Source organism: Scleropages formosus, chromosome 22 (genome assembly GCF_900964775.1).
Source record: "Scleropages formosus chromosome 22, fSclFor1.1, whole genome shotgun sequence".
NCBI lineage: Eukaryota > Metazoa > Chordata > Actinopteri > Osteoglossiformes > Osteoglossidae > Scleropages > Scleropages formosus.
This window is the reverse complement of record NC_041827.1, coordinates 23,024,200-23,038,699: the sequence shown is the minus strand read 5'-3', so window position 1 is coordinate 23,038,699 and position 14,500 is coordinate 23,024,200. Positions and strand designations below refer to the sequence as shown.

At 39.4% G+C, this 14,500-nt stretch overlaps 1 protein-coding gene across 2 annotated transcripts in view; it reads right to left on the bottom strand.

Moving 5' to 3' along the window:
* The window catches only part of rad18 (RAD18 E3 ubiquitin protein ligase), a 41,032-nt gene that overhangs the window by 13,544 nt on the left and 12,988 nt on the right, over positions 1–14,500 (bottom strand). For both annotated transcript variants that reach the window (XM_018734009.2, XM_018734010.2), the window contains exons 8-11: positions 14,299–14,369; positions 14,135–14,195; positions 7,353–7,484; positions 6,553–6,697 (exon numbers count right to left, since the gene is read on the bottom strand). In XM_018734009.2, coding sequence (XP_018589525.1) covers positions 6,553–6,697; positions 7,353–7,484; positions 14,135–14,195; positions 14,299–14,369 — 409 coding nt within the window. The remainder of the gene's footprint in view (positions 1–6,552; positions 6,698–7,352; positions 7,485–14,134; positions 14,196–14,298; positions 14,370–14,500) is intronic.

Here is a 14,500-nt window from a genome sequence, read left to right as displayed (position 1 = left end):
CACCTGGATCACTGCAGCACCATCCTGCCTAGTCTCTGGGCCTCTGCAACCAAGCCCCATCACTTAATTCGCGTTGGCACAGAAGTTACGTTCCACCTGCCTAAATGTTTAAATGAGTCTCCCCTTCTCACTTCACGTTTACCAGCACTGCTAGTTAAGATAATCTGTTATGCATTTGCAGTTTGATTCTCACATCTCTAAACACTACCCTGTAATAGACTGGAGGGACAGGGTATATCCTAACTGGCCTTGCTGTGCATCAAGGACAGGCCCTGAACCACTGTGGCCTTGAACTGGGACAAGTGATTATCAACAGTGACTGAGTGAGAGCTATAAGCAACTGCTCGAGTAATACACACCAGTAAAACAGAGGTATTCAAGAAGCTGGGCTTTCATAATTGTTTGTCTCTGAAGCTCTTCATCTGCAGCTCAATACAATTTTTTCACAATGAGTTATCCTTTGCTTGGAAGAGAAGCACATGCCAAATGCATAAATGTAAATCAAAAATAATTCAGAACATTACATCTGACAGCCAATGGAGCAAATCTTAAGGAAAAGGAGATAATTCCATCACATTTTAAAACTGTGTCCATATCAGTATTCGGTAAGAGTTTTTACAATGCAAAACCATGTCCACTTGACTAATCTGGAAAATGAGAGCAGATTAACATTAGAAAAGTCCTCTAAATTTTAATCAAGGATTTTTTTTTTTGCAAATATCTACATATAGATAATATAGCGCTATACATGACAATGGAGAAGGCAATGCTGAATTACATTCATTTGTGAATATTCTGATTACTCTCAGTAAGTGCTTTTACTCAAGTCAATCTTGTTAAACCCATTTACCCTGGAAACTTCATCTTAAATGAGGTTAAATGCTTCCGTCAGTGCTACGAAGCCGGGAACTACTACAAAGTGAAGCTGGAACCTTGAGCTCGAGCTCATGGGTGATGTCCTTCACCGATAAGCTGCCTGCTGCGCTGAGGCTGTGAACCATGTTAGTCTTTGATCACTTTAGTGTCACTATTGACTTTTGCTCTGGATTTATAATCATTTTTAGACAACTTAAAACTGCACTTAAATTCCTGAGGCCTGCAGATCACAACAAAATGTATTAAGCCAACATTTATGGGTAAGCTTTATTATATGTGGGGAATATCCAGTTTATCATGTGGCCTTTGACTGGTTAACACTATATGCAGTTTTTACATGTCATTATAATCACTTCTACTGAATTAAATGCACTTATTTTCATGAATGTACAACTTTCAATATTTCTGGTCTTCTACATGCATCAATGCTTTCAACAACATCTGACTAAAAAAATTTTCACTGAGTGAAGTACGGACTTGTCAAAGTGATGTTGACAGAGCTAAAGAATTTGGGGGTTTTATACTGCAAGCAGCACTGTACGTTTAAAATACATGGAGTTGATGAAGAGGAAGAGCATCATGAGCTTAGCATTATGAGGTAGAGAGCTGAGGAGTTAATAAATCTTTGAGCCATAGCACACCTCTGACAGAAGCTGCAAGGAAGCAGAAGACACTTTAGAAAAATTGTGCTCTAAAGGAGGGGAGAGAAAAAAAAAAAAAAAAAAAAAATCACATGACACTGAATACAGTCAAAAAGATATAATGTTCAAAGCTGCGTGAAGAAAAATTACAATTAGTAGCAGGAGTCCAAAACAGCGGATGGACTTAAATGCAGATGTCAGGGACTCACTGCAGCCCCGGGGGGCCATAGGTATGACATGTTTAAATGTTGAAAATCTCCACTCTGGCATTTTTATTTTCAGTATCAGCAACTGACAACTTCAGTAGGATGTATTTCATGACTGACTATGTGATATTCACAAGATCCAAAAATTATAAAAGATTTTTGGTAAAAAAGTATTAGCTTGGAGCCCGGTACTCTGTACCGAGACACTTTCCAAATTTCTCCTCTGCAGCAGGCCAACAAACCATTCCATGAGACAACTCTCCTCAGATCACATCCTCTCAGAGTCACAGCAGTGCCAGCAAAATTTTGGGCCAACTTCTGGCAGTCTCAAATGCTGCATTTGTTATTCTTATGGTTTTACAACTATTTTAGATCATCATGAATTCTGAACGTATTTATTTATAGAGTTCACCTTGAGATGGCATTTTCAAACTGCAATCAGTCAGTGAGGAGGCCCTGTATCGGGCTGGCACTCCACTGCCCAACAGAGCACATTTTAACATGTAAAAGAAAGGATTTGCCAGTAACCAAAACCTTCCATGCAACCATTCTGCTGAGTAAGGAACCTACTGAATGGAAATGGCAAAACTGCAAAAAGATCACCATGTTAGTTTGCAGGTATGACTCTTTACCACCATGACACGTGTTCTCAGGTCACAGAAAGTCGATGTCTGTGATCTTCAACCCTGGTCCAACAAATCCTAAGGCTTTTCTTTCCATGCTCTTTCACTTTTAGCCGTGTTACATGCTACTAGGCATTTCAGGAACCTCTGGAAAATATAAACTGGCCACATCCTTTTATAAGCACATCATAGGTGTACCCTTCACAACAGATTAAAAAACAATTAGTAATGTTATTAAATTAATGAGTCACACGAAAGCACTGCTTCACTAAAAACACTGGGCTCCCTTCATGATGGCTGGAATAAAAAGAGACACACTGTGTGGACTACCAGGTCCAGGTTTGGCAGCCACTGGCCCAGGGAAAATACTCTACTCCAGAGATACTCAAGTTGAGAGGCCAAGCGGGCCACATTTAAACCACATAAAATGCAAAGGGCCACAAATTACAATTTGCGTCATAAGACTTTAAGACAATATTTGCAGTTTTACTGATTTAGAAATACAGTTTATTCCTTATCTAAGTCTTGCTTGTCCGTGTCCTATTTAAAATAATACTGAACATGAAAATGAAACATGAACATGGGCGTGAAACCCAGCTAGCAATGTCTGTACCTTCTGACGCCTGAGATTGCCGCCATGTGGATAGACGACGGTGAAGTCGGGATGAAGTTGCTCATGGTGGCATTGCAGATTAGCTCGCTTTAATACAGCATTGTTTTCTGACAAATGAGACACATTGGTTTGCCACCTATCTCCGCAAAGGCAAATTCCATTTGCCACGCAGGGTGGAAAACTCTGTTTTCATTGTCAATCTTCCTTTTCTTTGACGCCATCATTAGTTAATGTACAGTACGTACACACATTTTCACAAGGTTTATGACAGATGAGGAGTCGTGATGATTTGTCGCCGATCAGGTTATTTTAACTTTCGTGGTTTCCGTAGCCATCGCCTTAAAGGTGCACTACTGTTTCACACGACTTCTGATTAAATTCTTGACCAGGTATGTTGACTGCCATTATAGGCTAATATTATCTTTATATTTTATATTTTAATATTTAACAATTGACACAATTTACACAATGCAAAGTGTCAGGAGTATCAACCGCATTTAAATGATGCAAACAAAGTCACACTGCCTAATATTTGCGATACTTTTGGGCGCAAATTATAATAAAAATACATTAATCTTCAGCATGACGCAGGCTACAAAATTAATGCCGATGGACCAGATGCGGCCCGCGGGCCACTTGTTGAGTACCCCGGTTCTACTCTGTGCCATATCCAAAGCACCTTGAAGGGGATCGCCGCGATTTTAAGCGTCTGAATGCAAGTGACAACAACCTCATGGCTTATATTTCAACACAGAACAGCACTGGTTAAACTAATATTGGCAAAGCTAAAAGCAAAAGTACTCCATATGCTTCACAGGTGGTCTTTTTTGGAGTTTTGGTCTGGAGCAATTCCACATTTTTTCCTCCCTAACACACGGCAAAAATTATAAACGGAATCCAGTGAAAATATTTACATTTCTTATACATGGATACTAAGGGATTTAATGTGTTTAAATTAAATGTGCCAAGTATAATTCAATTAAACAAATTGTGTTGGAAAACACAGGGAAACAGTGGAATCTGATCTGCACAGTCAAGACAGTGTCCTATGTGCACCATGAGGTCCTGATCCTCTTGCCATTCAACCATTTCTACATTTGTGTGTCTGACAATACTGTGTGTTTGTGGACGACTCTCTTTCTCTACGAGAAGGTCTAACAAAAACAGACATTTTTGTGTCCATGTGAACTTGCACCCCACCAGGACAGAGATACAAATGTTACACAGTAACTTTAAACAAGTTTTTACAAAAAGTATGGCTACAGGGAGTAGATAACATGGACATCAAGGCTGAACGCCGTGGGTTCAAGTCCCACTTGCATTGTTAGAGCTTCCTGAAGAAAGGTGTTAACATCAGCTATTCTAATTGAAAATAAATAAAAAGATAAATACAAATTTAACTCCTTTTTAGAAAGCTTATCGTGCTGTTTCCTCCCTGCTTCAACACTTGCCTCTCCAAGAACCATCTGGTTTGCAATAAGAAGTTTTCAAGTGAAGCAAGAACGTATGTCCGCAAGCGGTCACTGCTCACTCTTCCCCAGTTAACAACATTTATGAGACAGTAAACAAGTCCAACATGCTGGTTCGAAACATGAATGACGTAAGTGATACCAAGACATATGAAGTGCTTACACACACAAAGGTAATAAGTGTGATTCCACACACTGTGCCAAAGCCGCAATGGAGGCTGCATGAGCAGAAAAAGACATTCAATCCTGACAAACAGAAAGCACAAACTGAAACAAATCCCTTCCATAAACATCTAATCATTCATTCCCCAGCGTCCCATTTCTGACTGTAAACAGTAACGGTCAATGTGTACTGGGACTTGTACATATAGCCCAGTCCAACCAGGCCTACATCACAAAACAGGTAAAAGGAGAAATACTACAAGTTGACAGATGTTTGTGAGAAGCCCACTGCCTGTACACAGGAAGCAGGTGAAATGACTTTAGTGTAACTAGCACATAAAATGTGTGTGCAATTTAGAGCTCTCCTGAACTGAAGACAAAAAGGAACAACCCACAATAAGCAAGAGAAATGTGAGAAGTGAGACAGAATTCCACACCTCATTCAAATTTAGCGTCAACTTTTATACATGAATTTTCAGTACCGGGGTGACAGAGAAACTCCAATTTATCATGTGGTAACTGCACAATAAAAAGAGTTCAAAATAAAGGGGGAAACACCACGGACACCTACTTTCCGTCACATTTTAGTTACATACCTGCTATGAACACGACAAAAGCCCTGTTTCAGAGAATGGGTGATACTGTGTGCTGTATGTTCGCTCAGTGCCTCCACAGGCGATGGACGAGTGACTAATAAGACAGGGGTGGACTAGAAAGTGTGATCTGTCTGCCCCCTCGTGTCCAGTTAAGACGAAATGATGAGTCACAAAGAAGTGGAGCACTCCTTGGCTCATAGCGCACCAATCGAGGGCATTTTCCACACAGCCAGGGCCCATGCCAGTCCGAGTGAAACCGTACAACGCTGATTCAAGGAACACAATCAAAGGCTGGAATGTAACGTGACATGGGGCTATAAATCTGCCATCTTCTTTTCATTACTACGCCTGTTTGGAGCGTCAAGCTGTACAAGATCCCCATTCTCTCAGAACTGAGGCTATTTTAGTTATCTAAATATTGCCAGAAAGGGTTGATGTTCATTTGCTGTCTTTATTTAATGTATTTTCCCTGAAAAGTAAGATACACCCATCAGAGAGTGACTTAACACTCAATGCAGAGGAAGCTGACAGAACGGTCATCTTTACAACGTCCTGGAAGACATATTTGCACAGCCTGTGTAGTATTGAACCTAGGAATTAGGTGTGATCGATGCAGTGCTAATAATGGGCTTCCTCAGGCAAGCAGAGGGCCAAAAATCTTGCAGAGATGGGCTCATCAATAAGGTGCAGAAATAAGTTCCCCCCATCTTCCTCTCCCCAGTGATGTAGAGGGTCTCAGCAGAAGATTAAGCACAAATGACATAAGCATGATGACAAAGCTGAAACGCAGCAGAACAAGTCAATGGCAGTGTGTGTATTTTCTCATACGGAGTACTGAAAAACCCCAAAATATAAGCAGCAATGTGCCAGATCACAAGCCCTGATGCTCAAGCAGACCTAAGTGGCTGCAAACAGTGGAGGGGGGGAACGCTCTTACAATCGGTGCCGCTGTTCAGTAATATTCTCAGGCCAGTTGCATGCACTGTACATACATACATTGCGTGCTGCTCAATGGTCAACTTTGGCATTTCATTTAAAACTTCCAAGTGAAATTACTGTACTATGCATGATGTACCAGGTGAGCAATGTAATTTAAAGAACATGCTGCGGAACTTATGGAGTGTATCCAATGAGAACTGCACAATATCTGCAATGTGCACCAAAAAACACTTTTTTTTTTTTTTTTTTTTTTTTTACAGAACTCAAACATCTCAGATTTATTCTAAATGTCCCACATATGCTAGTAAAAGGACTTTGTATATGACTGAGCAGTATGTGGAAACTCATTTTACTACAATATAGTACAGTACGGAACTGAAGCAGAATACTTAAAAGAAGGGGCTGTAAGAACTTGAAAGGATCTCACCTGCTGCTAGAAACAGTGCTGAGCGCTGGACTGGGTGATCTTGCAGTGACTTCTGATATTACAGAAGTCTCTTCTTCAGTGGGCTCATCTAAAGGTGTCACTAATGTACAAAGTTGTGAGCCACTGAGATCCTCTTTATTTAAATCTGTTAAAAAAAAAAAGTTTCCTCAGAGATGGAGGATGAGAAGAAGCAGTTAATCATCAAGGCTCAAGTCCAAGAGTCACAATCTGTCCCACAAATTAAATAAAACCTACAAAAGGAAGTATAAAAACTCAGTAACCTCTAAAATGTTTTAAAAGCTAGTAAAAGAAGACAGTAATGGATATTCCTCCCAAACCCAATTTCTGTGACACAAACACAAAGCACCTGGTTTGTGTTAAGACTGGATGATGACTGTTCTAAAACTGCTTGCTAAAAATTCTGCCTTACTGGCTTTAATAATAAAACCTTTAGGTGAGGTACTCTCACCCAGTGTATTTCATGCCCAAAATCTGAATTCAACAAAATATCATATATTCCATGTTGGAAGACTTGTAATCTTTTGTGCTGGCCTTTGGTCAGACAGTCCAACACAGCAGCCTAACAGGCTAACACGATGGATCAATTTTTGACAGAGCCCTTTTGGAAACAAAAGCCTATTTGACCAACACTGGTATTACCCAGTAGATTTGCCGTCCAACTTTCCTGTGGCACACAGCCGTCTTTGTCGGTGATTCATACACATGGGTTCTGCTGAAAGCTCATCTCAGCCTATCTATGTTCCTGGCAGGGTCTTTGTCTGCGAAGAGAACCCCTGTACCTGCAGATCGCACATGCCGAGATTCATCTCCTGCCTCCCTGTCTTCCTGCTTGATCTGTGCCTTCTTGGAGGACTCCAAGCGTCCTTTCACTTGAGAAATGAGACGCGAAAATTCGGCACTGTGCTGCTTACCTGTGTGGAAAAGAAACAAGAGGTTAGACACATGGACCTATGATGTCTGAATTTCTTTAAAAAATAAATAAATAAATAAATAAATAAATGAAATTTTCAGATTATCACTGGAATAGACTAAAACATGACAGCGGGGAAAAAAATGCATTAATTCTTTTTATGTCACTTGGCTAACAATTGTGAGCAAACCAAAAAAAAGTTCAATTAGTCAAAAACTGAAGTAAACAGTACCCTTTCCTCCTTGACCATGACACACTGATACATCCTGGAAACATGTTTTTGTAGATTTTGACTCAACATTTGGCCAAAAAAAGACACTGTCAGGTGAAACTAACAAAAAGGCAACATTACTGTACTGTTCACTTTTCCTTCAATACGTTATAACGCACAGTAAATTTAAGGGTGTGATTTATTTTTCTATTTTAATTACATACACATATTTAACAAAGCTGCTATATCTGCCTCTGATGCTTTTATCTATATTTTTATTCCATGACAAGGGTGCCCTCCTGAAGTTCAGCATAAACGAATGCAGAATATTATTGTTGATTTACCTTTTCCATTTTATGTCAATCTTTGCTATTCTCACGTAGGACTGATTCAGAACTGAAATTTAATATTGAGCGCTGAATAATCAAGACACAGACAAAATCCAACCTTCTTTTGCATTTAGAGAGACGTGGGGGGTCACTTATCAAACATGACAAGAAAAACAGAGCAATTTCCCAAAGCTTCAGAGCAGAATTACAGATTAATTGTAAAAGGTTTTTCTATTACAAACTGAAAGACCTGCCTTTAAAAACATGCAATGCGGTTTGAAACAATTTAAACTGGAAGTGCCAGGAAAAAACTCTGACAAAAGAATCGCCCCATCCACAATTAACCTGCAATTGCACATTATGACTCAACATCAAAGGGTGTGTGCGTTTGTGTGTGTGTGTGTGTGTGTGTGTGTGTGTAAAAAAAGACTATATTACAAAAAGTACATCTTAACATATAAAGATGTGTAAAATAGGAAAATGAAGCATGGCGCCACAAGCAGAAACACTAGAAATGACTAGTTTCTCAATTGAGAAGCGAAAGGCCGCTGGATGATATGCGGGAGAAGAGGCTCGGGGAGATGAGACGATGCTAATCTCCTAGAACAGCAGCAGCAGCCCTGTATCAGTTTCACAGGGTCGGCAGCACGGATATTACTGCAAGCCTGATGTTTTGATATGAAAATGAAGTTCAGGGGGCCTCTTTGTGTGTGAGTTGGGGGCAATATCCGGCATAATATAACGCACATCACCATCCTGTCCCTTTGTTTTATGGTCTCCTCTACATCCCTCAAAGGTATATATAAATGAGAGAACTCACATAGATTTTCTTCCCCCCCCCCCCATGTTCTTGTAAAACCTTGGTTATCTACCCAAGCACCTTGAGCAACATTTCAGCTCTCTGGAACCATTACAATAAATGCCAAAACTTATACCCTTAATGGAAAGGCTGTATGGACCACGGAGTCAATCTAATTCTTGCTCTATACCATTTGTACAAAAAAAGTTTTCCCACTAATATTCTTCATACTCTTATTACTGCACATGTAATTTATGGAAGTACTCAACAAGTTAAAAAAAAAAAAATAGTAGTTTTACATTCAAAAAAGCAAAATATGAATGAAACCAAAAAGGCATTAGCAACACTGAATTGTGAGCAGGCTGAATATGGCCTGAAGAGACAGCACTGATGAAGTGTACTGCAGTTATGCTAGAGAATCTTAAGCAAAATCACTCAAACAGATCTTTGATTTAATGTTTCTGATAAATTTAAGACTTTATTACTACAGAAAATGATTGATCTTGGGAGGACAAAACCACTTTCAGAATTTTGATTCTGTATAATCATGTAAAATTAATCTGCTCTTCATTTACATTGATCTGATGATGTCTGCCTCAAAAGTGAATTACAGTGTTAGTAAATGTAGTCTAAGGTATTTAACGTGATTCACTTATTTATGTAGTTGGGTAACCTTTCGTGGAGAATCTCAGGCTAATATCTTGAGCCAGGACACTACAGTAGGAGTAGGGATTCAAACCCGAGTCCCTCAATTACAAGGTGACAGAAACAGCTAACAGGCTCCCCGGTGTCTCTTCAGCCTTTTTTACATTTATATTTATTCATTTAACAGGAACTCTTCTCCAAAGCAACATACATCTCTGAGAGCCATACATAAGTATATTACACCAACAGGAGGAGAGATGCGGATGCAGACACGATTCTTGATTTGTCACATACCACCACATGAACCAGTATACATTGAGTAGCTGGATATAGGCTTTAAATTCAACTAATTTTTATTTAAAACAATGATACCTAACAAACATTTAATCGAGCAGATATGAAATCTGGGGGAAAGTTAGCCCAAAAGGTTTTGACGTTACGTTTTTACATTATGCAATTATTAGCATGTAGTTTCACTATAAACAATGAAATTCCCACACATCTTACATGTAGGTTTCATGACCTGATGTTCTGTAGCAAGTTTCAGATACAAATCACATCCACCTGCATAACCAAACCATTTCATTCTAAAATAATGTCCGCAGTAGCTGCGCAGACCTCTGCATGGAAACATGCAAGAACATCTAGCAAAATGGCTTTTAGTATTAAGGGGGGGGTCACAAAAGCAAACACCAGTGTGGCAAAGATAAAACTATCAAGAAAGTTTGAGGACAAATAAAGAAAGCACAGGGAAAGCAAGGAGTTACACAAATTAACTATTACAACGTCCAGCTAATGCCCACCATACCCATTGTAACCTTAAGCTCTGGAGAGGTATCCATCAGTTCAAATGCAACATGTTCTTTGCAACTACTAGACAAGAGGGCAACGCAAAGTCGACGGCTTAATGGTGACCGAACTTGGAACCTCCATTAACATTTAACTGCGCCGCACATCAGGAAATGGCACAATACATAAGGGGCTGTTAACAGAGCCCCTGTCCCTGTCCCATACCGTGAGCAGGTGTTCACCAACAACACAAGACCTCCCAGCATGGCAGGTGGTAAAATGCAGCTCCCAGCCATTGTGTGCTCACTTGGCTGTGTTCCACCCTGCCTGTCATTTATCGTAACTGCTGTAAACACAACCAGGTGAACCAGGCATGAAGCAGCACGTCTGAAGAGTTATTCCGTGATGACTTGTCACAGCAATCACACGGTATTATATGTACCTCACTTCTGTGAAAGAATCAGATTTAATCACTGCCTTACATCTCCATATAAAACTATTTATCTCCTTACAGCAGCAATGAGCTGGCAACAGGTAAGTGATGAAGAAAAACAACTGCAGCTGATATTAAATTTGTCACGTTCCTTGAAATAATTTACATTAACCATATTGGTCTCAAGTACAAAAGAAAACTCAGGAATTAAATATGTTACGCTTGCTATGTAATGTCTGAAAGTGAAAGATTTAATCCTTGCCTAGTGAAGCTACTCCAACATAAACCAACTAAAGATTTGGAAACAAAATGAGAATCACTGAAATGTGTCAATAAGCAGAAAAATCACATGCAGAAATGGATGCAGCGTTCAGCAGCAAATGCGGTAAACAGATTCTTTGACATTTATCTGTTGACGTGTTGCACAGGATCAGTAGGTAGAGTCAATGTGAACATTATGCTTTATCTGTCTTATAACACAAAGTCAGAATGTGATTTCAAGCAGATATTTGGGCCTCAAACTGCTCCAGAATCTACATTAAAACCATATCCCACCCGGGGCAAAAAGGGAGAATAACGTGTAGTCATGCAAATACATGTCAGATAAAGTTTTCTGCAAGAAAAAACAGTAATTCCACTCTAAGCCCTAAAATTTTCAGCATTTTCTCAGCCTCGTTAACCTGTTTCATTGTCCTTACTTGGAAAGGAGATACTGTACACTATGCTTTACTTCTTCTAATGTACCCTTCAGTATATAATGATATATAATTTTCACAAAGTGGAAGTTGAGAACCGGTTCAAAGAAGGAAATTCAGTAATGTGAGACTTTCATTGCAAACTGAAGGAACCAGAGCCTTGATCACATCCCCCCCCTCAACCCTTGGATTCATTCAATTCCGCCAGCCAGCACGAGGCATGATTAAGGGCCGACAAGAGCAGTGGGATCGGAGGGATCGCAGCAGGGACGCTAACAGCAGCACTGAAAATTGATGACGGCTGAGCACTGGCCTCACCACATGCTTTTCCAAGTCCTGAAGCATTGTTTAGGTGACCACATGGTGGATCCCAATCAAACATCATTACATTCAATCAGACCTTATTTTAAAATGCAGTTAGTGTTTGACAGAGTGTTCTGAAATTGGCTCATCAAAGATGCATTTTTTGTTCTCTCATGGGCAAAAATGCACAGGGCTGATTAACTGATGTCCTGTGAATAAAGAAACACAAAAGAGGGGAGAAAAGAACTGATTACAGAGCTGATACACACAAACTAGAAAGATCAACCTTGATTCATTCTCCAAAACTAGATTGCAAATTTGCCTTGACAATATAGAAGTTTATCCATTCAGAAAAAGGGCACTTAATTCAAGACAACAATCTTAAACCTGTAATCACAAAATGAAATATTGCCTTTGAAATTCATTGAGAGAGGCTGTCTTGGTCTCATTAGTATTCTGTTTTTAAGTGGAAAAATGATAAATTGCAACACAAAAGTTATGGGAATAATTTGCAGTGACCCACTGTAGTACTAAAAACCACAATGACTGATAGACAGCTTACAGTCTACATTACCATAAATGCCTGTAATATATTTCCACATGATCTTTTTTAATGCCCATTACAATAACATTCAGTACACACCTTCAAATGTTCCCATTTTGCTTTCAACGAAAGTGCTGGTAGAAGAGGTATTTAAAAAAAAAAAAAATAAGTTGCTACGCCACTCCATGCACCTTCCTTCACTTGAAACCACAGCAACCCATGCCTCCTTTCTCAAATGAAATGACGCCTTCACCTGCTGAAGATCTATTTTTCAAACACCTCCGTCGCCCCTCAACACCACCATTCAAAGTTCACTCCGACAGGGAAGTGAGTCATCGCTCTCCGTGATTAATCAAAGAACGATCACACTGCACCGTGCACAGGCTATTTATAGAGTGTCGTCTCAGAGGTGCATCGATATTTCAATTTCCTCCTCAAAGCTCGGCCAGCCTTGCTATTTTCACATCGCGCCCATCCAATCGTACATGTTGACAGTGCACAGAGGACAGAGAGCAAGTCAGAAGTTCACTGGGACAATGTCTGAGATTTAATTGCTTCTAGAGACGAGGTGTTGAACTGAGCACGAGGAGAGATGAGCACACTTCCTGGCCTGGCTCTGGTGGAAGAGCTCAGCTAGTGGCCATGCTGGATTGGGTGCTTTCTTGCTTCTGGCAACCTCGGCCTGAGCACCGTGGTCTGCACTGCTGACAGCTCTGCCAGTGTAAAAACAACTTCACGGGCTCCTCTCAGTACCATTTAATAATACATGAAAACCTACCGAAAAATGTAAAAGGGCTGAGTAACACTAAACATTAATACAATCAAATTTACACCGTAAAACACCGTAGCTGTGCACTTTGTGATATTCTTCATTTAGTCGACACTCTTGCCCATTACAATGCTGGACTTGAACAAAGCAGAAGAACTTAAAAGGTGGCAAGATAACCATCAGATGACGACAACACAGGATGAAATGCCATGCTGCAGCTAGTACAAGATCAATTTAGGACTAGAATGTATGAAATTTAATACATTTCATTAATATTTAAGACTTCTTTATTCAATACAATTTACAGTATGAGGATACCCATAATTACTTAAATTTAATTCCTCCTGAAAGAAGCATAGTAGTATAAATCAACTTTAAAGTTGATTTAGAACTACATTTATAACTAAGTTACATTAAAAAGGAAAGCAAAAGGGGTTTATAAGTTTCACCTTCAGGAAAAGAACAGCTTGAAATGTCAGCTGCATAAACAGAACTGCTTAGCATAAAGTGTAAATAATGATTCACTGGGTCATAAAGCAAGCATAATCTTTTGATACTGAAACTGTAAATGGAGAGTTTTTTAGTGTGTCTAAGAGGCAACAAAGGGAAAAAAAAAAAAAAAACACCTGCCTTTAAGTGTTATAATTTTCTTAAATTATTGTTCTTCTAGTACACTGTTGATTTTATGTTAGCTGCAGGATGATATTTCACGCTGGCCTGTCATCAGTTGACTTTTGTTTTATGACCTTGCTTTTGTCTTGCATTAATCTAAGACAGACATGTAAGCAGCCTTGGACAAAGGCATCAGCTAATAAAAGATAACAACATATACCCTTGAATCACAGTGGAAGGGTAAGGTGACATTTGCCCAAAATGACATCAGGACAGTTCTTTAGAAGTCACTAAAGATACATAAGAATTGTCTTTTGAAAAGGACAGGCACTACCATGTCTGCAAGGGCATGGAAACACCTCATGATTTATTCATGAGCTATGTTTACAGCAGTACAAAGGGGCCATTTTGAAGACTCACCCTGTTCACGTGCACCAGCCTAATGACTGGCAGACTGGACACACTGATCCATCAAATTCTTATGACACTCAGATTTAATGACTACAATTCAAGGGGACTTACGGTAATTTGCATGCATTTCTTCAATTTCTTCTTCACTTTTAGTTTTGGAGAAAACCACTGCCTGGAAAGGAATAAGCATTAAATGTATTAGTTAATATCTAACCACAGAAGAAGAATAACAGCATTACAGTGAAACACATAAGTAATGTTCCATGTATACATACTGTTTTGGATTTACAATCCAGCTGAGCTCTCATCTTCTCATTGTTCTCGATTTCCTTTCCTATGTCCTCCACTGGTAATGTGCGACAAAAATGTAAAGAAAGCAAAGAGTTCACAGGAGGATTTCAACAAAATCATGGATGAAATTATAAATTCTCACGAGGACAAAGTTTTGCACTAGTCAAAGTTATTGTAACAAAGTTA